We start from the raw sequence: 27,268 nt of genomic DNA on the forward strand, positions 1-27,268 counted from the left end.
ATTTACACAAATGTTAAAAATGAAAAACGTAAATTGGTGCTGAAAAAACAAATTTAAACCTTCACTAAAACATTATTTCATAGATAAATATAAAAAAATTAAGGCAAAAAAATTACGCTAAAAGATAAAAAACTTGAATTCTGGCCATTTTTGTGTTGTAATAGCCTACTCATTAAAGAAATCAAATAAATAGTTTATATTGCAACAAGCTACAAACTAATGGATTAGGATTAAGAAAATAAATCCAGTTTTTATTGTACTTTGTCATAAAATTTATTATTAACTTATAAAATTCTACCAAAATCAGCATTTTGTGCCCTAGTAGCTACTGAGAAAACCAAACGTATTCTTTTAAAAGTAAGGCATATTTTTTGTAAGAAAAGAAATACTTCTTAGTGTATTATGAAGACATGTTTGAACTCATATTTAGTCTAAATCACACCTAGCTGCTGACGTTTCTCACTCAGTAATTTCTTTACTTTACTGTAGTCCGCGTCAATAAGACCAATATGTCTGGAACTAACTGGAATTGGTGGACTGACTGCACACAAAATGGCATCTACTAGGGCAAGATTGTCATCACGCTTCTTAGGACAAATGAATTTATTTTGGCCTTTAATCTGTGCAAAACTAAGGTTATAATAAGTGTGACCTGCATCCCCTTGTTCAACGGGAGATTCACTGAGCACTGAAGCTAAAAACCACTCTCCTTCATAGACTGCTGCAACCAAATCACCAGCATTAAGATTTGATATATTGGTGGATTTTGGCAGTTTCTGTGATGGCTGAATAACTTTGCTCGCAAGTAGGTCGTCATCCTCGTCTAGGCTTAGGTTGCTAAAGCTGAAATCAGAACCACTAGGATCCGATTCAAAGGACTCGTCTTCCTCATCTGTAGATGAATCGAGACATTTTTTCTTTGAAAGTCTCTTCTGGGTTTTATTTTGCATTAGGGTTTTCTGTTTTTTATTTAATGGACATGTCAACATTTTTCCTTTACGTTTCTTTGCTAGGCCTACCTTTTTATCATGCTTGTGACCTCCTTTGGCCTTTCTTTCTTCTGTTTTATTTTTTTTCTGTTTAACATTTTCTTCTGCCTCTTCAATCTGTTTCATAACATCTTCTGATGTCAGTGCCATGTTATTAAAGGTAAGTCTTTTCTTCTTCGCCTTTATTGGTGCCAAGTTAGGTTGAGAAGGTGTTAGGACATTGAAAAGTACTTTTCGAAAAACGTCCAGGCTTATTTCATGAAAACTACTGTTAGGTGTAGTTGTTGGTGTAACTTGTCCTGAAGACGAGCAACTAGTAGAACAACTAGGCCTATTCAAATACAAACTTGTGCTACAGCAGTTGTAGGCCTATATGACTGTAAACCTGATGGTCCCGGCTTAATTAGGTCATCTTGTGAAGCTTTAGGTATCTGCAGTGGTGTTCCTGGTAACTGTTCTTCTTGCTCTTGCAAGTTGTTGCTTAAAACTGAGATGTCATTGTTTTCAACTGGTTGAAGGTCTGTTGCTGGAAGTTCATTGCAAGATCTACATAGTAAAAATATTTTAAGTAAGATTTACATTGTAAATTTGTTTGTAACCATTTTAAAAAGCTCAAACCTACATTAACATTGAGTCTTGAGAAAAACAAATTAACAGGGAAATTTTAGTTGGTTTTTAAATAACTCCTACCAATGATGAGAAATTTTAAATATTCAAGGTTTTTTGACCATTAAGAGTAAATTCCACAATACAAAGTTTGCATGTCCGTAAATATTTTGCGTATTTAGGTTTGCGTATTTACAATCACTACTAAAAAAATCCACTAACTACATTTACAGGACTGCCTACCCCTTGTTCCATTGCAGATGTCAAAGCTACCACTGGTGCATCAGTTACCTCACTTAAAGAAAGCATTTCGCCTGCTTCAATTGGAATGCTGGAGGTTGAGGTGGCAACTTTGCTTGGGCTTTTTCTAGACTAACTGGCCAAATACCACTTGATCTGAACCCCGAGATGATATTTGCTGCTGGGAAGGCTCCTTGTGTCCTCATTTCTTTTAAAAGAGACGGAAACCCCTCTTTGCTTATTGATATTTGGGATGATTTCCTGCTGAACTCCCGTTTAACCTTCATCCACACTTTCTTTGCTGGTCCGAAAACCGCAACATCTAGTGGTTGTATTTTATCGGACGAGTGAGCTGGCAGTGACAAATTATGAATATTGTTTTCTTTTGCCATTTTGCTAATGCTTAGTTGGATATGGCTATTATGACCATCATATACCACCAACATGGGTTTCTGCCAGTCTTTAAGTCCACTCAATGAATTGGCAAAATAGGATTGGAAAGTTTTTTTGTCTTGCCAACCATTGTCAGATGAAACATATGCTGCCCCTTCAGGGCCATTTAAGCACAATGCGTCATATAAGTATTTACTCTTATAAATAACACAAGGAGGAAATACGTGGCCATTTCCTGCTATTGTTTCCACAACAGAAAAAGTCTCTTTTCCTGACCCTCCTTGGATTTGAGAGACACATCGTACGTGCCTTTTTTTGCTAAAACAGCTGTACCAATACTTGATGCGTAACCCGTTTCATCTAAATTTATTACAGTATCTGTGATGCATTCTCAATCTGTAGTTTAGCAACGTATTCTTCTAACATATTGAAGAATTTAGTGAATGATTCCACAGTTGCGCATTAAGCACACGCCTTTTGTTGGGGCTGGGCCTTACGATTTTTGATTTCTGGATATATTTTAAGGAAATTCATTAACCATTCCCTTCCAGGTCCACCACCTACTTTTGAAAATGGATTTTTTATCTTGGCTGTTAAAAAGTATTCTTGAACTAAGTTTAGTATTTCCAACCATGTCAATGGTTGTTGAATCTCACTCAGGAATATAATATGAGAGGCTAACTCATCTTCAATCTCTTTCGGAACTAACTGATTCCTTCCAGGTCCTTTCACTATATTAGGTGTTTTTTGTTGAATCCGATTTCGAATTGTGCTTTCAGGAACATTGTAAGCTCTTGCAGCTTGGTAAATAGACATTCCATCACTTACAGCGGCTATGAGATCTTCTAAGTTGTAATTTACAACACGTTTCCTCTGATAGGTGCGAGGCATGTTGCTTAAAAAAGTTCAAACACTTAAAATTAAACAGTTCAAACATTTTTTTAAATAATTAAAGATACTATCTTCATACAACAACAGTCCTCAGAACACATATCCTAAAACAAACAAAAATAACCAGCGTTACCAAACATACAGTTGTGCAATGCAAAAAATACCTCCAATTTACCTCATGTGGGGTAATTTGGTGGTACTTTATAAAACTTGTAATTTAGTCTTGAGATGATAGTATATGCCTTTAACAAGTTGTTTGTGGCATTTTCAAATGATTTTGTGTAAAAACAAACAGAAAATAAAAAAAAAAAAACATTGCCACCAATTTACCCATGTGGGGTAATTTGGAGGTAAAATGTTAACCCCCTCACCCCCCAATGGCCTTTTAAATTATTATCTTCTTTAAATATAAATAATTGTAGTTTAGAAAGTCCTTTTTCTTGTAGGGACAGATTTTGAACATATTCTCTACATCTGTATAGTGTATGGTAAAAAATATTAATTTAAAACAAATACAATTCTTGGTTCGGAGATTTTGAAAAACGGATAAATCGTTTTATTTTTTTCTATTTTTTTAGTTACACATGTCTATTCATTTTTTTTATTACTAGAAAATATGTAAACAATGTTTTAGTGATTTTAAAACCTAATTAAAACATTTCAATACCCCTGCCGCAGCAAACCTGCAGACTTGGCGAATTTCCATTTGCCTGATGGGATTTAAACTAAAATGTCTCCTTAAAAATATCACATTTATTCCCTATTTAAACAGAATTAGTTTAATGAGTACTTGGTTACTTTTTTATGTAAAATGTTAAAAGGTACTGTGGTTTAGTAAGAAATTAATGTATTTTCCAAATATGATCAAAATATGTTCATAAACAAGCAAACTACAACAGTTGACTTATTCTCCATAAGAATAACATAGGAATTTTAAAATTACAATTTTTTTTTAATTTTCTCCGTATCAATTAGGCACATAATAACGCTTCAATATACTAAATTATTTGTTTTTTTAAGCTCTACAAAATGGTTTAAAAAGAAATTGTAAAATTTTGTGTTTTTAGGGTCAAAATGGGAAAAACCTATTTTTACCCCATAAAACCCCATTCCCATAGTCCGATCATGCTGGTTCGCGAACTCATTCAAGTTTATCCCGCCTTACACCTTCAAACCAAATTTTTCATTATTCATTTTATTAATAATTTCAGTCTAAATTACTAAAATAAACACAGCTTCTTTATTTATGAACCGATTTTATTCATTTTTGTTTTGTTGGATTTGTCATAATAAATACTTAAACTTTTGTGTCTTGCGAAATTTTGATTTATTTACCGGTTTTCATGAAATTTGGCATTAAAAATTCAAATGGCCGCCATTTTGAAATTTGGAAAGTAAAAAAATAAATTTGTTCTAAATGTTACTAACTTAAGTGTAATTAAATTTGCCAAGTTTCGTAAAAATATCTCTAAGGGATTTTGAAGTAGTAAATATTTTCACCAAAAAAACAAAATGGCGGATTACGGCTAAACTGAACCGAAATCCAAAAACTTTAATTCTTAATTTTTGCCTTATTTTCCCATGTATAATTAGGTCCTGTAAAGCCCATCACACTTTTTTGTGACACTCTGTATTGAAACTGTGAACAAAAACCAGTATCAGCAATTTTTTAGATAACATACGGTGTTGTTGAAGGTTCGGTGATCCGTCACAGTATCGACGTAGTGATTGACAGCCTGACAGGTCCACCCCGTTATGCAGGGGATCACACAAGTGTCGATAGGTGGGGAGGGGAGAAGAAAAGAAAAGGTCGTGTGGAATCAGGAAACGCGAGCCGCGCGGTTACGTAGGCGTCGGAAGTGGGCCCAGAATAGAGTCAGTCGGACACGGCTATCACGCGATATCGAGCGAGCCGCACTCTCTACACACCTCAACATCGGCGTCCTGATTGTGGCAATTGCTGATCACTGTATAATCACGACGATGAGGTCAGTGTAGTTGCTGATCTCAGGCCGTGATGACCGTCGTTGTTGATTATCTCACCATCGTGATTGTTGCAGTTGCTGATCCTCATCGTCATGATTACTGTAGTTACTAATCCCCTTATCCCGTGATTACCGTAGTTACCGATCAACTCAGGCCATGATTACCGTAGTTGCTGATTATCTCAGGCCATGATTACCGTAGTTGCCGATCATCTCAGGCCAAGGTTACCGTAGTTGCTGGTTATCTCATCGTCGTGATTGTGGCAGTTGCTGATCCTCATCGTCATGATTACTGTAGTTACTAATCCCCTTATCCCGTGATTACCGTAGTTACCGATCAACTCAGGCCATGATTACCGTAGTTGCTGATTATCTCAGGCCATGATTACCGTAGTTGCCGATCATCTCAGGCCATGATTACCGTAGTTGCTGATTATCTCAGGCCAAGGTTACCGTAGTTGCTGGTTATCTCAGGCCATGATTACCGTAGTTGCCGATCATCTCGGGCCAAGGTTACCGTAGTTGCTGGTTATCTCATCGTCGTGATTGTGGCAGTTGCTGATCACCTTATCGTTGTGATTATCGTAGTAATCATCCTAGCGTCGTGATTACCGTAGTTGCTGATCACCTCAGTGTCACGATTACGATAGGTACTGTCATGTTATCGTCGTGATTTCGGTAGCTGTGAATCATGTCATCTTCGTGATTACCGTAGTTGCTGATCAACTGAGTGTCGTGATTACGATTGTTTCTGATTATGTTATCGTCGTGATTATGTGTCCAAAGGATAAGTCGGCCTTGGTCACTAACAAGACTACAAGATCGCGCCACTCATCCTACACTCATCTCCATTCATACTTGGCTTAAACTATCTACTTTGTTTGGTCGCCATTTCATTGAAGAGTATTAAAATTATAAAGACGAGCTGTTGGCCCGTCCTACGTACGGGAATCGAGCAGTCCATTAAAACTTTATACTGTATATTTAGTCAATATGTCTATTCCTAATTCAAGCTTAGTTTAAGCAGTTCAAAATTTATTGTAAAGAAAAAGCTGCCATGATGAATTAAAACGTTGTTACTTTCCCACCCTCTCCTCAAAAAGTCGAGTGGTAAAATCACTTTCATAATATCTTTTGAAGACTCGTGAGCTTCGATCCGTATACAGCAATGGTTATAGAACCTTTCTTAATTCCTATAATCAATGACAAAATCACATAGTAAATAAACTAACCTCATAGTTCTATAGAATATTTTTATATTCAACCAGCTGTTAGTTATAAAAAAAATGTAGGCAGTGGCTATTCGCACGTCAGACGTGCGCCGCTACCACGCACGTCTGTTCCAAATGACTTCACATTACGTTCCTAATCTAGTAACTGCTATAGCTGTTTGGGAACAGGTTTCACAAAAAGGTATCCTAGTATTAGGAACGGTAACGTTAGTACCTCATATTAGCCGAAATCGAAATGGATGGGATCAACTTCGTAAAGAGAAAGGTAAACGAGTTGAACAGAGCCAAAGAGGTTATAAGCAATCAAAAATATAGGTGCTGGCCAATAATAAGATGTTTATTAGAAAATACATTAGAAGAATCAAGGAATCGTAAAAAACTTAAGCCTAGCCTAGGCCTCATGTTAGCCTACTTTACCTTTACCAATCAAAGGCTAGGCCTATAAAAAGTAGGGCCTAACATTGGTAGGCCGATGTTGGCCTAGATAGCCCAGAAGTAGGCTAGGCATTAGGATAAAATATTAACAAATCACCAGGCTGTCATCGACTTAAAGCTTAACATTTTACAGTGTAAGCTTGCAAGTAAAATATTAATTGGCCTACTTAAAATCCTATTTTTGATTTGGCCGCTTTCCCGAGCTTGTACTTTATCCTTGTACCACTGTGTATGCATCTGTAAGTCAATTGATAATAATTCAAATTATCATTTATGTGTTTTTCTTAACTTTTAACACCTTTCTTTCTGGCTCCATCGATTGTTCTTGAACGTTTCATTTCAAGGCTTCTTAAAAATAACTGAAACTGAACGTTCTGAAAGTTCCCGTTGCATTATTTTGTAATACTGGAACTGTAACAGAATACTGGAACTGGAACGGGATCGGGCTGTGGAGCATTTTGACGTGCGAATAGTCACTTCGAAAAATGTATTGCACTACAATAAACTAAAGATGTTAAAGACTGTTCAAAAAAATAAATAAGAACATCTAGTATTTTACTATGTATATTTAAATTATCCCTCATCCTCTAACCGAATAAATTAACGTATCAATGATTATAGCATTACACATAGTATAAATAATTCAACCCTAAGGATTTCATTTCATTTTCATCCAAATACTGAATTTGTGTCACAAACTCTGGATGTTTACAGCTGTTATGTTAAGCAAATTATATTGTTCCAAAATATAGTTTAGAATGTTAGCGTCGGCTGCTAGACTTTTTAAAATTTAAAACTTAATTTCTAAAAAATGGAACCTAAAACTAAAATTTTGGCTTCGACATTCCCTAGTTCTCAAAATTATCTTTCTTTCAAAACAAAAATCATGAAAATCTGTCGAGTGGTTGATTCAGAATCGTGAAATTAAAAAACCCTGTCGCATTTTAATATTATAGATAGATTGCGGTACAGTAGTTGCTTATCATATGCGTTCTTATTAAGGCACTTTCTGTTTTATAGTTAGTTAGTGAACCCTTCTTGGGTCGTCACTTGCTGATCAAATCAAATCAAATCAAATATCATTTATTCCAAGAAAAACAAAAATAACAAAACAGTATTCTTAATAATAATGGAACTTCCCCACATAGGCGAAGCCTGTGCGTGGGGAACGAGTTATTATCAGACCATCCATATTATACAGTCTAAACATCGTTTTAATAATGATTTTTACTCTACATACTAATTACACATTACAAAAAAGGGAAAAAACAATTATACCAGGAAGCCACAGCAGATAACGAAATATATATTTTACCCAATCATTATTACCTGTTATTTAAAATGATGATCATTAGGTCCCCGCAATAATGAGGGGTTGATGTACCCTTAGTCTTCGTGATATTGGGACTGCTTCTGGTATTTTTGCCACTCGTGTATGAATCACAGGCTTTCGAGATGTGTAATAGGTAATGCAGGGCAATGCTAAGCAAGATTTATAGGTAAAGGTAATTTTAATGAACAACTTTGGCCACAAAAAACGCTTATGGGAAAATATAAATTTGTACGAACATAGTCAACATAATTCAGTTTGTAGATGGAGTATTTTTTGTCATTTGCTTAATCAACAAAAATGTAAAATTTATTTCCATTTTTTCGACGAACACGTCTCCCAAAATGTTAAGTGCAAGCAAGCCGGGACCTCCAAGGCTCTCCGGTTTAATGGTTTGTTTACTAAACACCTGAATTGGTCGAATGTTTAAGCTCCAACCTCGTTTTTTCACCTAGTTTCTTTATAGAAAGAATCCAAAATACTCCAAGTTTACTTTAATGATAAATTGTTTTCAAATTTTTTCTTAAATTGTAAAATTGATGACTGCATTATGTAGCTAAAGAACCTCTGGTAATGTGCACTTTTGACTCTGAGGAATAATTTGTTGGCCATCCGCAATCTAAGTTCTCATTAACTGTTACTTATTGAAAATAATTTGCAATTCCTACAGTTAATTTGTTTATAAAAACACGTTGCTTATTGTTGTAGATTCATTGAGATGGCTGTTGCATGTTTGCATGAAGATACCTCTTTTTGTTAATCTGTTACCATTAGTCAGGAACATTTACAATACATAGTTAAATCTAACGCCTCTTTCACACGACGCGGCGCGCGCCGTGCGGCGCCCGCCGGATCCGGCGTAGGGCTATGGGAGTATATGAGTCCCTTCACACTATGTCCGGCGCGCGCCGCGCGGCGAATTCGCCGCACGGCGCGCGAGTTACCGCCGGATGCACCTTGAGCCGGACGACAGCGCCGCGCGGCGTCCACGCCGGACCACTTGGTGAAGGTGCATTGGTTCTTATGGGAGCTTTCACACGGTGCGGCGCGCGCCGCACGGCCCAACCCCTACGCTGTCTCAATTTAGGCAAACAACCTGACCAAGAAGGTGCAACAGTTAATTAAGAAATTATATATCGTTGTATCGGAAAATAATATATTTAAAGCTATTACAAAACATATATTTTTATGTTCATCCCATGCAAATCGGTCAACTTAAAGTATTAAAACAAATTTTTTTCTTTAATAACTAGAGGAGAATATTTAGTATTAAGTTAATAATTTAGTAATTTATACGTAATGTAACATTTTTTTAACTTCTAGATACAATATTTTCAGATATGACGAATACTTATATATAATACGTGAAGGCGATTTCTATAAAATACTACTCCTCTGTTAATAATGGACGGATTTTTACAAACGATGTGTCAAAATTAAGTATTTGTTGTGTACCCTTTCACCAATTCCTGTAGTAAAAGTCCTCGGGCTTTGCCCTCCGGCCATGAAAATCCCAATGTATATCTTATGAAGACAAGATTTTGTTTAGTTAAACCATAGATAAAACATACTCCCTTAGTAGATTTCTCATCCTTATGGAACAACTGAAGACAATTTTATTGTTAGTTCTGTACGGTTTTCTGTAGAGGTCGTGGTTTGTTTACAATTTGTTTCCCGTTATTACAGCCATTTAAAACCTCGTTTAACCAAATAATACGATCTAATCATAAACAATAACCTGTCCCCTAGTTATATAACCACACAGTAAAGCACAAATCAAGAAATTAACCCTAAAATAATAGAAACAAAGTTTCGTCGTTTTTAGCGCCCATGTGTCACGTACATAAACTAGACACGAAAAACGTGCTTCAAAATTTACAATGGGATGAGAAGTCTACTTGTGTTGGTTCGTCTATGGTTAAACCATAGACTAACCAACACAAGTAGACTTCTCATCCCATTGTTAATTTTGAAGCTCGTTTTTCATGTCTAGTTCATGTACGCCATACTGGGCGCTAGTGTCGACGAAATTTTGTTTCTATTATTTTAGGGGGAGTATTTTTTATCTATGGTTAAACAGACGAATAATTAGTATTAATTACAACTGTTCATAGTACACACATGATACACAGAGAGTTTTCGTTTTCAGTTTCGATAGATGGAGTGGAGTGAGCGTTCGTTTTCAGAGTGAGTTCGTTTCCAGTTTCGATAACTGGAGTGGAGTGATTGGTTACATTATCTATGAGTTGACTCTTTTAAGTCGACGGAAATTGTGACAATTATTCGTAAAAAAACTACTTTAATATTTTGCAATTGCTCGAATTCGAGCAACAGGTGCACTAGTTTTTATATTTTAAATTAGCCTACAGTATTAATTTTATTTGAACTTTTAAGTGGAGTATTCATTTAAAAGCCACAACTGAACGGAAATTAAATTAGCCTACAGTATTCATTTTATTTGAACTTTTAAGTGGAGTATTAATTTAAAAGCCACAACTGAACAGAAAATAATAAATATTTAGGAGGGCCGTACGGCGCGCGCCGCACGAAACCATACTAGTGTGAAGACACACGCTTGTCCGGCGCAGCGCCGCACGGCGGACGCCGCACGGCGCGCGCCGCTTCGTGTGAAAGAGGCGTAGGCTTACCTTACGATTCCATTTATTTTAAAGTGGAGACCTAGGTGTCTACTTCGAAACGTTATCGCCAGTCCTTTGTCTCATAGGCTAACTAAACTTTTAGTTTTCCATCTCTTGCTAAACTTGAGATATTGTCGATTCGGTATAATTTGTACAAACATTGAACACATATAAATATTTTCAAGGACATAACCTCCTCCTAATGATTTATTAGATACAACAGATTATATCAACTACAATTTATATCGAAACTTTTTTGCGTGGTTTGATGTAAAAGAAAATTCTAAACCATCTTCAATCATATTGGACTAAACAATATGATGTTTATTCAATATATATGTTTATATGAGTTTATTCAGACATCCTGAAAACACTTGCATCTCGACAATGCAGAGGTATAGAAGTTCTCTCTGTAAGTTACGCAGTTTAACAGTAAATCGAACTAAAGTGTATTGGATGTATTTATTTGTCGTTGTATCGCGACTACTGTAGCGTGATCGCTCGTGTTGAAAGTGAGCTGGAAATAGTAGAATAGATACGACGTTGGACACCTACACGGCACGCGAATGTATCGACCACCACCTAGTGCATCGGCACAGGCACCACTCCAGCCACTAGTCCAGACCAACCACTCACTATTTGATCAACGTAGTTTTTTACTTCTTTTTTTAGTCTGTTACTATACTCAAGTGAGCATTGGAAACCAAGATTGTTTTTGGCCTTAAAAAATCAACTTGATCTTCATCCTGCTACTACTCTCACAGCCACATTCAAATGTATTTTTAGGTCTTGTTATCTTTTTTTCTCAGAGGTTTCTTTTTAAACCTTTGGTAATTATTTGCAATTAATTAAAAGTTGAATTCGGCCTTATTTCATCTGTCCATCAGTGATGCTTACTAATTGATTCATATGCTAACAGTTCAGTCGAATCTCGATAAGATTACATAAAAATGAATTGATAGTGGTTGTAAAAATTGAGATTTTCAGTTTTTATGCATTTACTAAGCTCAGAAATGCACACTCGCAGCCGTGGACTTTCCCCAATAGCGTGAATCCCGACAGTGTTTCCTCCTTCACTAATTTTACTTTTTTGAAGAACTGTACTAATAAATTTAGTTGGTTTCATGTCTGTTTAAAAACAGAAACTTAATTGGACAGTAACCAAACATGTAAAATCCATGATACAAATATCAGTTTTGAACACTCACTCACAAAAACGTAAAAGGTTCCCTGTCATTAAAACATAAAACAAAACACGATCAACTGTTCATCAATCAATCTTGGTTTTTGCCTTAGAATAATTTAGAATAATTTTGCCTAAACAGTTTACATCGCCACCACTACCGGTGGAGCGCGGCTGTTCTATGGTGGCCTGGGTTCAAACTCTGCCAATCACAAATGTCTTTTAGCTGAAATAATTCCGCGACTCGTTGGAGCCTAATTCAACTCGCAGGTCCGCGTATCCAAAAAACAAAAGGACAGATCTCTTGAAGGTGAACTCTTGAGAAAAAGTTACGATGTTAACTGTAAAGAAAATTCAAACTGTCTCGAGGAATTGGTCTTCGAATATGTTAATCCAGCGACCATCTGTACACAGTGTAGTTGTGAATGATACACGGGTGTATTATATTCGTCTTGACACGGTGTAGCGAGGGTAGGAAGGGGGGAGGGACACGCGAGCCCCCCCTCGTAATGGCTTGGTCCACTCAGACACTCGACTACGACATTGGCTGTCGATACCTCGATACCTCTCAATCGTACTGGTCAATCGATACCATGTGTCGTGATATTGGTTGGATTTTATTGTTGAAGTGTTTGAAAGACTACGTGGATTGTTGGTGTGGAAAATATTTTTTTAACCCCTTAGGAATAGTTGGAGGTTATTTATTAATTCTTTCTAATTTGCTTATTAGCAGGCTTGAGGAAATAGTGTAGTTTTGGTTTTATCATTGTTTATGTAAAATCAGTTGTGAAAAGAATTATAAAAATGTTTTTAATTGGTTTTTAATTATTTACCTGAATAGCTCTGAGTAAATTGTACACTCGGTCAGTACAGTTCCGGTAAATGTATAGTTATGACCTTTTTACACAATATTGTTGGGTTAAATGCAAAGGGTTCATATTTAAAATTTCTGTACGATAATATAGATAATATCTCCTAAAACAATTAGTTCTAAGTTGAACCGTTTGTGAAAATGTTGATAAACCAACACAATGCGTCACTAAAATAAAACTATATTTTAAAAATAAAAAAAATAAATATTTAGCAATGCTTTAATCCGTTCTTAAACGAAATGTTCATTAAAACAGTAAACCAGGTCAATTAATTACCAAACAATAAAACGACGTAAGGTTCATTTCATAATTATTTGTATTGATACAGAACAAACATGTTAAGTGACATGTAGGCAATGTTGTCAACACACAATGGTCAAGAGGCCGGGTGTTTCTCTCTCGTGATAAAGCGATTGTAACAGCTTTTGTCGAATCTCGCATCTGCAAACTTTGTGTTCACAACCCGAAATCGACTTTGAACCGCGGGATTATGCTGTGCGTGTCCCGACTCTTTCAATCGTTGGAATGTGTTGTAACCTTACAAGTTTACAGCACGAAAATTCACAGTATGGTACCAGTTATCAACTACATTTAATGTCGCTTGTCTTATTTGTTGCCAAGTGGCATGTATTGTGTAAGTTCTTTATAAACATTGGTCTATTAGTTACCAAGACAAATCTAGTTCTCTATCTAAGTATACAATAGGCTACGTAGTTTCATCTGACTCGTTGAATTGAGTAAGCTATTTCGTTTAGCCCACAAGTACATTTTACAAAACCTGGTACCCAATTCCCCCATTTTAACCTACCTCGTGATGCACTTATATTCTTGTAGATGCAATAATGATGTTACTTAACAAAATGAGAGTAAAATTAAAACGCCCCTTACATATACCGAACCTTAAGCGTATTCTGCTAATAACGCGCTTAATGGTATGCCATATAATTGGCGACTTTTCTCACGTAAACGAAGGAACCGATTCAAGAAGGAAACCCCAACTTACTGCACTCGGTGGTTTTGTTGAAATTTAAACTTAGTAAATTACACAGCCGTCGAGGAAAACAGCGAATTTTCCTGGTCATTGTCTCAGACCGCCATCCTTATACACAGTGTAATGTAACAAGAACAAGGTTATGGGTAAAACACTAGGGTACACAATTGATCACAATCGAGCGTCCGAAAAGTGCCTTAAAAATTCGATTGCTTAAGCCTAATTACAGTGCCGTAAAACAGGGCTTTGATTCTGACAAGTAATTCATGTTGCTTTACCTACATATGTCCGAAGATTATTATCTGTTATTTCTGAAGTTAAAAAGTCCATTTTACCAACGAATTGATTACCGGTACGAGTTACGAGCTTTCCTGTCATGATGTATGTTTTCTAAATTTACCTTTTTGAAAGCTAATTTAAAGTATATATGTTACGGGTAAACTTTACAAATATTACATACTTTCTTTTCGAAGAAAAACTACAAAACTCATTTTTTCCGATTTATTGCTAAATGTATGTTCACATTTTGCAATTCTTCTTATACAAAAATGTCAGGGAAATGGATAAAGCTGATATAATATACGTAGATTTATTTGGACTGTGATTGTACGTTACGTAATATGATAGGCAAAGACTTATTTAACATTCAAAACCAAACTAATAAGTTACATTAAACGTGGTTTTGCATTTAGACATGCGACCTAAACGTATCGATAACAATATAAACTGCGAATGCACTTTTCCAATGAAGAAACATAGCTTTGGTGAGTCAGCGACGGGAATAATTTATAAAATCAACATGTGCATGTTAACCTTTGAAAATTTTTTAACAACGAAATAATTTATCTTAAAACCATATTTATACTGTAGTACATTATGTTACACTATACAGGGTGAATCAGACCACCGTGCACATAGGTACTTTAACGGGATATACAGCCGCTTGTGTAATTCACTGACGCTTGATCAGGTATACAAACGTTTACCCACTTCTATAATAGCTAGGGATATGACATTTTTTGTGGAGGTCCGTCTCGGTCCCAAACCACCCAGAAAATCGAACAAGTTACATTTTAAAATTAAACCCTCCCCCCCCCAAAAAAAATCCCTTAAATCCCCTTTTTTTAGAGAAAACAGGTCTTTTTTAACGGCTATAGCTCAAAAACGGTAAGAGCTAGGAATTATATTTTTGACATGACACTGATTAAAAGGTGTTTTACGAAAATCGCATTCCTTCACCTTCAAAAAACGCTCTATTCTAAATGTGTAAAATGTCTAATTTCGACGTGTTTTTTAAATTTTTAAATTAATTTTCGGACATTTATTTGTTTAATGATCTCAACATATAAAGAAAAGTGCCTTAAGTGACATTTTAAAATTGTAACTGACAAAAAAATAAATGGCGGATTTTCAATGAAAATGTCGTTTTTAACGCTTGTTGGGCGTTGTGCACGGGTGGTCTGATTCCCCCTATAAGAGAAGAGATCGGCTTTGTGCCACAAACCTAAATACGATTCAATTTTACTTATTATAAAGTTGAAATCTTATCAGATTGCTAAAGTGGAATAAGCTATCTTCATCCAACGCAGGCATAAACATAATAGTATCTTATTATATGATTTAAAATTGAAATAATAAATAATAGTTAAATTATTACTTGTACTAAAAATAAATGTAGAAATTATTAAATTAAGGCTCCTAAAAATCTATTGACGTAGAGTTTATTAAAAATCCATAGATGTGTGATTACTCGTCATACAATCGTGATTGTTTTCAATAGCTTTAAGAAACAACGTTGGTATACAAAAAATGTCAACTGATAAACTAAAAAACCATTAAAACTACAAATACGTATACGGTCAGTACTGTATGTTTGTATGGATTCTTTCTCCAACAATTTCCAGTCACTTGGCGATGACAAACCCACGTTTGGTGTTCCGTTCTACCCAAGGCCGGGTACATGATCAATACCTGATCTGATAATTAATTGAAACTATACAACACAAATTGTATCGTCGCCACTTCTACGCCGTACCCTGGCTGTGAGGTGATTATAGTGATTACATCGATTGTCAACAATATGTTCATTAGTTCCAACTCCGGGATCTTTTATATAGGCCACAGGCCACGCCTACGGCTACAGGCGAGGTGGATGTTTGGATGAATCGGGAATGTATAATGATTCGTGACTATTCCATGGTATGTAATTTAGTGAAGGGGTTCCTCATTAAAGTGCTACTCCCCAAAAATGGGGGGTTTCTTTCCTATATATTCGTGTAAAATACCGCTTAGTGTGTGTACCTTCATATCCTGAACACTGAATCGTGGCATTATCGTTCAGCTAAAAATATTGGTGATTGTCAGGATTTGATCCTGGACCCCTAAACCAGAAGTCCTGCACTCTATAAGATAAGGATGTAGCAGAATATTTGTAACCTTAAAGTTGTGAAAGAGGAGTCTAACGTTAAATTTTGAACGTAAATAACTTCTTGATCAGCATTGTACGTGTTATTCAATTTAAGGAAAGTAAATAAAAGATAAGTCTAATAACATTTAAACGTACAGCCTATTTACGCCTATACTGTTAACGCATATGACGTTAATTATACTGTACATAAAAGAATGCAAGTGGTGATCAATTTGATTGGACTCTCCAATCATCATCAGACCTCATAGGTGAAATTTTGAACGTCTGGAAATGCCACGTGTCACCTGAACTATTTTATTAGCAAAGTAAACTAATCTATCTAATATTGGAAGCGGTTTAATATTTTCTTTAATACAGTACATTAGCAAACATTTAACAGTAACCACCTCACCACAAATATTTTCAGTTATGCAAAAAATGTGTCTAGCGCCAGTCAAAACACCGAAACGAAATATTTTTTGCCATAACTTAATTTAGTTTGTGAAACATCTGGGCTTTTTTCAAACTGGTCCATTATGATCTTGCGAATTCAAGATCAATATATTGCCCTGACTGCGGGTGAGCGGCCAGGCGATATATTTAGTGTTCTAATTCAGTTTTGACTCGTAGTCGGTTTATTTTAACTCTGCAATACTCAACTCACTACTGATGATTCACACGCTGCACGTGTCAAAATCAGTGACGCAAAACGTTTGGTCCTTGCATCAGTTCGTACAACTTCCTAGTTAGCACTGTTTCCCAGGTTTAAAATAATTGAGGTAGACAGTTGGATTGTGAGGTCAGTATCTATTGTCAAGGTTGTGTCAGAATAAGCTAATTTACCAGCTGCACTTTTAGTTAGCTAGTTCCGTGATGCACGTTGTATGTAAAGGCTGGCATGACTTGGGGTTGCAAGTTCAATCAAGTTGGGATTGCTGATAAACTCAATCCCTTCTCCTTATCCATTACCACCTGGAAACCTGACACAAATGGCGTTCTTATTATCCCGTTTAATGTTTCTTAAGTAGGCTGTACACAAATTCCAGACTAATATTTAACCGCATAGTTAATCATAATTTTTACTAAAACACGGTATTTTCGCTACACTAAAGAAGAAATAATGGCCAGTATAAAACCGAGTAGTATAACCATTTACCATAAACTATTCACTACAGCTAAGGAACCTAATCCAATCCGACCAATCCATTGTGTCTAGTGAGTAAATGAACACGTTGTGATACATTTTTAAAAGTATTTTTAAGTCACCGTCTCTACTCATATTACGTCAATTCATCCTACATTTTTGGCTACAACATACATTGGTGTGATTACAAACGTTTCGTAGGATTAGTTTAAATAATTAATGTATGACCAATTAAAATTGTGACCTTCGTGATCCCTTGATTAGCACATGCTTAAACGGGAACAATACAAACTATTCTTTCTTTATAAAAAAAAGTTTAAAGGACTTGTACAACTCATTTCCGCGGGTAAGAGGGACCTATTCTGTTTTTATTTTCTAGTTACAGTAGACCATAGCTTCAAATAGATTCCGATTCACCGTAGTTAAAGCCCATTGGTGAACCCAGGCCAACAGGAAAAAGAGTCATGTCGTGTTCTATAACTAATGTATGAGACAATCCTTGTTCCAATTTTCGTACGTATACGCATTATTTGATCAAAATTATTATTTTTTAGTGTCGTGGCTACTAATTATAAACAATGCCAGATTTGTCAGAACACGCAGTTGCTTGCCCGAGTCGTGGTCGCAGCGTCGCAGTGACGACCTATGCAGAGCAGGCTACAGACGTGCCAGAGCGCACGCGCCCAGGTGTCTGGTCTATTCTCTACTCTTCTCTTCCACTAAATCACAAAACGCCAACGCCAGATTCGAGGATTCCCGTTAGACAGATTTTAATTTTAACTCGCCCGAGATTCGACTCCGACTCTTTTCGTTCTCCCGCTGTGCTTAACCGCGATGTTGGATGTTGCTGGGTTTAAAGATGTCTAAAATATTTAAAGTACAGTTTACGCTGCACATTTACTAACAAATAAAAACCTGTGTAAATACAAAATTGTCAACGTTAAAAGCACTAGGACATTTTGTTACTTTCAGCGTAAACCAGCTCAAACGAAATTTTAATTACAAAAGAGGTTGCAAAACACAAAGAGATTTCCTAAAACCGTCTTTTATGTTTCTTTACGAACTTTGGTAAATTTCATGGTGGTTTGGTTGAAATTAATTTGATTATTTTTACTTGGCGAAGCGTTTAAAGAGAAAATGTTTCATACACAGTTTAAACCACCATAAAGAGGAACTCCAAGTACGCCTAACGTTAGTATCGTTTGCATCTTTTTATGTCACTTGTTTCTTTTTTTTTTTCGAGAAAAAATAGTCATATAATTTTACCATCGTTTAAAAAGTAATTGACTATAGATTCTCTACCGTGGGGTCAACAACGCGTTGCTATGTGTAGGACAAGTTTTAAAAGTTTTATAATTGAAAATAAATTATTTAAATCGAGCCACCGTCAGTTTGTGCTGTTAATTTTTTTTTTACTTAATACCCAATTGAAACACATTTTTTTTCGTTCAATTGTATAACATAATCTGTACCAAATTAGTTATTATAATATAGCAAAGTCCTAAAGAAGATTCAATAGTTACACATCAGAACACTCGGTGGATTATCCAACCTCGTTTTTTGTTGTTAGAAATATTGGTGACCTAAAATTTTGCAGTGTAGCTTCATTAAGCCGCCAGCACCAGTACAGTATGTATAGTCTATTATCTAGACGTGCATTTCATACTTAAAGCTGCTGTCTAGCCTAAAGGATTTAGATGTATATTACTAGGTTTGGTCTCGTTTGGTATATAATCTTCACGACACCACAGAAACCAACGATAATATCGTATATTGCCTATATCTAACCAATTAGTGTAGAGCTACGTGGTTGTCCTGACACAACTCGCGATGTAGTAGTGGTGTAATGATAGTGGTGTAGTGGTAGTGATGTAGTGGTGTGAGTGTGTGTGTGTGTGGAGATGGCCGGTCCAAGATGTTTGTGTATAAGTAGGGCAGTGCTGTGTAACTAGACCGTGAACTTCCCACATGCCGATGCACTACTCCACTTGTTTCTACACACACACGCTCACACTACAAACCCACGATAATTCATTGCTTTTAACTGTTCATGGACTTGAGCGTCTCAAATATATTTGGGGGGGGGGGGGGGAATAATTAATCAAGTAATTTGGTCATTTCCAGGATTTATTGAAAAATTAAATTTTATAAAGTATCTTAAATGAGACCTAAAGCTGTGTTTTTTTTATGATACGTTATTAACGATTGAAAATTTTGTATTCTGGTTGATTTTCTGTTCTTTGTAAAAGGGGATTAAGTTTTTCTTGTACTCGCCATCATCATACTGTACTTCAAATAAATATCTGGTTGTTTTGCAGTTTTTTTAATAATGCTGGAAAACTAAGTTATGTTAAAATAGAATACGGCATTGTTTAGTAACTAACGTGTTGTCTCTCGTAAGATCTTAAAAAATAAGTGTTGATGACGTATGGGAGCTTGTAAGACGTTTTAAAGAAATCTTCTACAATAGACTCTTCTGATTTGTAAAATGTATCAATTCAATAAATTTGCTCTTTTCCGTCTATTGTCAATGTAGTCACCAAATATGGCACTATAGAACTGTTTCTACAAGTAAGGGCAAAGAACTTAAGATTTTATACTATAGTGCATCGGTATAACCGGAAATTAGGTATTCATTTAATCATTTCCCCCTTCATTGGCGCTTAACTCGGGAAAAACCACGAGGTCCCAAGTTCAATATGATAAAAAAGCATGTAAATTTTATCACATTTTCTTACACGTCTTACCATAGTTTGTTATTAAAATTCCGCCATAGATAGGTACATATCGTCGACATAAAGAAACTAATACCTACAACACGAATTGAGCAACCGAGGAGGATGGCTACGTTTTGTCCGTGTCATCAGCCATCAGTCGCGAGTCGCGGAGACAGTATTCTGTTCTTCACAGTCCAGGCCGGTGGTTAATTTTTCACGACGGCCTAACAAATGCGAGACAATAGCCTCTAAGGGGGGGGGGGGTGAAGGGTTTATGATGGAAGTGCTTGTCAGTGCAGTCCACATCGATTGTAGCCTCTCCTCCCCTCTCTTCACCACCATTCATAAGCTCACCCCACTGTACCAGTTAGTTACATGCATTCCCTGCTCCTGCTAACGCTATTCGTTTTCATTCATAGATTTGAGTTAATGTTGACATTTCGTGAACCCGTTTTTCACAATGGGGAATTGATTTGATAAGAATTTTATCCGCGGTTATTTGTGGCATTTGGGCAGTTACTGAATTGTTATTCTTGGGGTCTTATAGGGATGTTCAGTAAAGTAGTTAACCCATTTTTTTTCATTCACTATTCTTTATGTTGGGTTAAGAAATAAGGAACAAAAGTGTGAGACATGATCACATTTAACAAAATACTAAACTAATTAAAAATTTAAAAATTTACTAAAAATAATGTGTATACAAAAAAGGTATTAGCAGGCATGTGCAAGAGCTGTCTGTACATCCGTTAGGTTCTTCTAAAAGTACAGTATCGTTACCGTAACCAGTTTGACCAAGAGTGAATCTAGATTTCAGATAGTTCAATTTGGAAACTGAACAAGTTGTGTGGGGTTTGACATAGTTTGCATACAGTAGGCCTAATTATATTTACTGCAAAAGTACTTCAATATTCAAATAATTTTGTTTAAATTTAGCTTGAACTGGAACCAAAATATGTGTGTACTGTCAGTCTACACTGATGGAATCTCTGTTCAGCGTTCAAAACTAAGATTTAACTACGGAAATCAATTAAGGTTTGCAAACATAAAAATCAGTTTGGATGTTTTTGCCAGTGGGAGGTGCACGAAAGCTATGAATACAAAGTGTGTGATAGGCCTCTAATGTAGCCCATTAACACTCGACTATCTATCTAATCATAACACTGAACAGTGAACACTGTGATGTGCAAGTCGCGGTGTGAGCCACGTCTCAGCTACAGTGTTGGCCCTGTGGAAATGTGTCTCTAGCCGTAAGTTAAAAAATATATAAATCAATTTATACTTTCGTATCGTTGTCTTTTATTTTTCAATCAAACATGTGTTATCTCAAAAAAACCCAAGGCGGTTTGAGATTTTTCTTTCAAATTTCCCAAGCTAGTTGAGATTTGCGTTTGATTGTTGGTCCTGTAGACCTACCGGTGTTTTAGTGCAGTTGATATAGAAAAGTTAGGACCTTGATTTTGTCTAGGATTCTTCTTCACGATGCACCGCACTCGTTCTTTAATAATTTTCTCTCGTTAATAAGTAAATACAATCACGTCACTACCTTGGTTCACAAATCGATACAGTAACCTGTATTCTTAAAAATGTTGTTGTATACTATTAACATAATCAACATTAACGTTTTAAACCAAAGACCAATTCAATTGTTGAGCTATAAAATGTAGCCAACAACAATTACAGAGTAGATTGCAATAATAATTGAGTAGACAATTTCCTTTGTGTAAGTAAATTCAGTTACAATAATTTCGTATGTAGGAATGTTCCACTATCTCGCATTGGCCAGTTTGTACACTGATTACCTTATCTGTTGGCTACGCAGTAGGGGCGGTGTGCGCTGTGTCATGTCGCTGACAGCTGTTTTCGTTGGCCGCCACTGTCTCTTTCTCCTTGGTTCATTTCTGGTAATCCCCTTCCCCCTGTTTTGGCACGGTTACGCAGGTCAGGGATCCTTCAATAATAAAAATGTGCCTCATGCCAAACTCCGGTTCAGTTGAGTTCGGCGTCGCGTCCGTTGTGTTTCGTACGATGTGTGTGACTTTGTGATTGTTTTGTGTACAAATACTCCGATGGCTACTACAGTGGGTAGTGTGACAGGCTCTATGTGTCTACATAACAGTTTACCTCGTGGTCCGTGTCAGTGGACACATTACCAGGCGCAGATAGCGCAGTTGTCGTACAAAGCGTTTTGTGAACAAAACAACAATTATTACTCCGTGGAGACGTCCAAGTCGCCGGCTCCTTACTCTGTGGCGGACTCGGCCAATTCACCCGCCTCTCCTGTCTTAGCAGGTTTGAAACCGAGAGAACGCTATTCCAGGTCGCCGCACGCGATGGTACACTCGTTTCTACGCAAACTAAAACATTTTTGTGAGTTGGGTTATAATGGGAAATTGTGTTTTTCATTATCCTATTGTAGACGTTCCTACTTGGAAATTTATTTATCAATCGTTATTAAATTTTGATGGTGAGTTTGTATAGAACACGTATTCAACATGCGAAGAAACAATTTTAAATATTCTTAGGTCATGTAATGGATATGAGCTACTTTGTCCAATATTAGTCGTTTTTAATGTCATTGGAACATAACTGTGGTCGTGTAACATTAGACATACTATGTATACATTTTGTTAAATAGTATCATTAGTTGTTTGCTAAAAGACTGGGTGTATTTATTTCAGAAAACACGGCCAATGCTATTTAGATACCTAATTGATTGTACAACTTGCAAAAACCTGTATGTTGCCATGAAGGTATTATCCAACCTTTTTATAATGGGCAAACAAAATTATAAGTTATGCTTTTAATGTATCCCAAAAATTATAACAACAGCATTATTTTAGAAAAGATTTTACAAAGTCTATGTCTGAGCTTCCCAAGAAAAATGCATCCACAATAAATTAATTCGGTAGATATAGGAAAAAAATGTTTTTTATGCCCTAGGATAATAGGCCTTAGCCAGAAACCATATTGGTGATTGGTAGAATTTAAACTCTGAACCTATGCACAAAAAACGTACTACTATAACCCAGAATGCCAACCGCATGGTAAAAAGCATTAAGCGGTTTGAGAGAGCTTTGCCTGTCAATCCGTAGGCAGCGCCACCAGCGTTGCTATGCTATTGCTAATTAGGCGTAAATATAATTAGGCGCTGCGGATTGACAGGCAAAGCTCTCTCAAACCGCTTAATGCTTTTTACCATGCGGTTGGCATTCTGGGTATAGTAGTACGTTTTCTGTGACCTATGGGTCCAGAGCCTCGTGCTCTTCCACTATATCCTTAGAGTTAAAGTGTTTGTCTTTTTACCTTCCTCAGTACTCATACAAGGACCTAATGTTAGGTCTAAATAAAATGTGTTTTTTGTATTATCCTTGATATATTCATATACCTCCAAGCAAATTTCTAGTTTATTGCTAGTTGGATTTTTACTAACATTTTCAGATTTAACGCCTATTTAAATAACATTACGTTTTATGAGTACCTACTAGGTTTGCTGATAAAGGGAAAGTAATAAAGAGTGATTTTATTGAATTGAACATAGCTGAGTATGAAATAAGTAAATAAGATCTACAAAATGGTTTAGAAAGAAATTGTTAAATTTTATGTTTTGGGGTAAAATTAGACAAACTAATATTTACCCCATAAAACCTCTTTCCCATAATATGACTATTTTCATGCTAGCTGCGAACTTTTTCAAAAAAAATGCAGGTTTACACTTTAGTACCAAATGTTATCAAAATTGAATGATTATTATGTGAGTTATCGGGCTAATGGACACACACACACACACATATACAGGGTGATTCAAAATGAATGACCCAGTTTTAGCGCTTTATAACTTTTATACTATTAAACTTACCTCTATAAAATAAAATACACATCAAACGAAAAAGCAACTCGAAGAGTTTGTGCCTTCCAAAGACACATCATTTAACAAAATCGGTCCAGCAGAACTGTAGATTTAATTGTACAAAGTTAAAAAGTAATCTCCAACTTTTTTTACCACTAGAAATTTGGAGGTTACTTGACGTTTTTGCAAATAACTTTTAAATGGTGAGGAAATCGACCAAAGTGGAAGGTAATATTCCGAAAGAGAATAAAATTTCCTACAATCTACTAATATGCATTTTTTGAAAATACTCAAGAAAGGTACCAAAAATTGCCTCAAGATAAAAAAATTAAAAATATCCGTCTTCAATGTAGAAATTAAACATAGCAAACATTAAATTTCACATTTTTTTATATTTTAAGCCAAATTTAGGTTACATTTATTGTCTATTTTCAAAAAATGCATAATAGTATATTATAGGAGGAATAATACCTTCCACTTTGGTCGATTTCCTCACCATTTAAAAGTTATTTGCAAAAACGTTAAGTAACCTCCAAATTTCTAGTGGTAAAAAAAGTTGGAGATAACTTTTTAACTTTGTACAATTAAATCTACAGTTCTGTTGGATCGATTTTGTTAAATGATGTGTCTTTGGAAGGCATCAACTCTTTGAGTTGCTTTTTCGTTTGATGTCTATTTTATAGCGGTAAGTTTAATAGTATGAAAGTTATAAAGCGTTAAAACTGGGTCATTCATTTTGAATCACCCTGTATTTATTACATGAATTTGAACAGGTGGTGTTTTTGTCCTCTGAGGACATTAAAATAAAAAAGTAAATTGATGCTGGGTCTAGATCTTTATCAATTATCCATCATTAAGATGGGGATGCCACTTAGGTGCATATTTTGACCCAAATATGAGTGAAGGATGAGTGTAGAATGGTGCGAGATGATTTGTGTAGCTTTGTTACTAAGATCAGCTGTTACTTTAGCCAGGATCATTTATTTAAAGCCCAATGATCAGGAACAGCTGGGTCCAGTTTCGAACCATCAAAAAGCTACTGACATTTCTCAGGATCGAACCGGCGACCTTTTGATTAGTAGGCGAGCACTATATAACCACTCAGCTACCCAGCCACTTATCACGATATCTTACCACGAGACCTACAGTAAAAGCATATTTCCTATATGGAAATACGTTTATAAACGGTAATATAGCAGAACCCCGGTTAACCGAAATAAAGGGGGGAGGCTGTTTCGGATAACCCGGTTAACCGAAATAAAGGGGGGAGGCTGTTTCGGATAACCAATTTTTCGGTTAACCCATCGTATGCTAAAAATAGCCAATGTAACACCACAGTGTGTAGGAAAAATGAATTTAGGAAAATGTCTATATAGTTCAACAGTGTTTTGTTTCAGCTACAAAAATGTTACAATTGGATACAAAAAAAATACTTTAAACCAGACAACTGATATTATTAAAGCATTTTACAGCCTTATATTATCTTATAAAACCATTTCGGTTACCCCGGGTTTCGGTTAACCCAAATTCAGTTAACAGGGGTTCTACTTTTAACATCAAATCATGGCAGTTTTGTTGTGCTACCAGTGATTAAGTTATAATTGTTTATTAGTGTCTTACATTGTTTTGTGGTCTGATTGAGTGTGGTACCTTGGTGGTCAGCCAAGTATTAAGTGCCAAGGCTTAAGCAGATATTTGGGTCAGTAGTGTCGCTAGTACGCTGGGAAGGTGTCTGAACCTATAATTTTTCTCCCTCCTCTTAATAATTGGTTTGTTTTTAACCACATTTAAATTTTCATATTTGCATAAAGTTAGCCTATACAACATTTTTGGTTTGTTTGCGTTGTTACTGGTGTAGGACTGCTTGTATTTTCTATGTAATGGTTCATCTTTATTCACTGTTAAGCAATTTACAGTAGCCCACTACTAAAGTTATTTATTGTTAAGTTTTATTTCCTGATCAGTCAAATGTAGACCAACTTTAGTTTAGTCTTATTAAATTTGTGTATGATTTTTCTTGGATAACTGTCATTTTTGTTGGTTAAGATAAAAGTAGTGTATTTTCCCCTAATAAACCAGATGGCTACAATTTTCTATATATCTATATATTAATTTGAAACTGTTTTTCTTTGTCACAGCTATTTTGAGAGAACGGCTGGGCGTAGAAACTCGGTAGAGGTGTCTAAAGAAAGGTCTTGGTCTGTAGATGAGCCATCAAAAGAGAAACATGGTGAATTCCCTTGGGGCTCTGCCCCCATGGCCTTTAAATTCCCATCCCATGTTATTCTTATGGAGGAAAACGGGGTTTTTGTCACAGCTAATTTGAGAGAACGGCTGGGCGTAGAAACTTGGTAGGGGTCTCTAAAGAAAGGTCTTGGTCTGTAGATGAGCCATCAAAAGAGGAAAGAGGTAAATTCCCTTGGGGCTCTGCCCCAGAAGCCTTTAAAGTTGCCTCTTCAGATTTGTTTACATTACGACCATATGCATAATTCTACACTACCTACTTTTTAATGCAACAGCTGTTAATATTTAAATTGTGATTTATTGAATTTGTAAAAATAAAGTACAGTATTTGCAATGGATTTTACTGATTTTAAAATTGATTTTCTTCTGCATCGTGTCATGTTTTGCAATATAATGTTCTATTACCAAATCAGTGGAAAATCCTAATATCACAGTAACTTTTAAAATGATTTCTTATGGAGTTAACTTATATCTATTGTATGGGTTGGTTTCTGCCTTTTTTACCGCTTCTTGGAGATTGTACGTAGGTGATATTCTTTGGCATATTGCATCTGTAGACGAAAGTTGGGTTGGTGTAATTAATACAATGGAAAAGAGCGAGAAATCTTGGACAATTTGATATAGGCTAAAAATAAAACTGAATTAACACTGTGGCTACATTTCTTAAGCAATCATTTAAATAATCGATTTGCAAACAATGGAAACATAGAAAAAGTCATAGAACACAACCAAGTAAAAAAAATAGAAATGTTTTTTTACACTAAAAACACTAAAAAAAACAAAATGAATTTTTTGAAAAAGATAAGACATTTACAAAAGATTTTGATTATATCTAACTGTTGTGTAGATCGTGAGTAATCCACCAAAAGAGATTATGGAGAGTTCCATAATCTTTGAGTCGCCTGTAATGCTTCGCAATTGCTCGAATTCGAGCAACAGGTACACTAGTAAATAATTATAATGATTCCCATATTCAAATTTTTAATTACAATCTGGTTTTCAAAGGTGAAGTGCAATGATTTTCTTGAAAATTTAAATCAAAGAAACCTTATGTCTCATATGGTTGCCCAAAGGAGGTAATTAGATCAATTATGATTGGTTGTTATTAATGTATGCCACTTGA

The 27,268-nt window shown here is 35.7% G+C and overlaps 1 protein-coding gene across 5 annotated transcripts in view; it reads left to right on the forward strand.

Moving 5' to 3' along the window:
• Window positions 1-27,268, forward strand: part of LOC128988216 (protein kinase shaggy-like) — an 86,606-nt gene that overhangs the window by 13,640 nt on the left and 45,698 nt on the right. Inside the window, exon 1 of one of the 5 annotated variants that reach the window (XM_054409494.1) lies at window positions 22,052-22,421. The exons of 3 other annotated variants lie outside the window; for them this stretch is intronic. In XM_054409494.1, the coding sequence (XP_054265469.1) occupies window positions 22,121-22,421 (301 nt within the window). In that variant the 5' untranslated portion in view covers window positions 22,052-22,120. Of the gene's footprint in view, window positions 1-22,051; window positions 22,422-27,268 lie in introns of those variants that run through there. One more of the 5 variants, XM_054409495.1, reaches the window with a different exon arrangement.

The sequence above is a fragment of the Macrosteles quadrilineatus genome, unplaced genomic scaffold, assembly GCF_028750875.1.
Source record: "Macrosteles quadrilineatus isolate MER2022 unplaced genomic scaffold, UCM_ALF_1.0 Scaffold_2__2_contigs__length_208266976, whole genome shotgun sequence".
Taxonomy (NCBI): Eukaryota; Metazoa; Arthropoda; class Insecta; order Hemiptera; family Cicadellidae; genus Macrosteles; species Macrosteles quadrilineatus.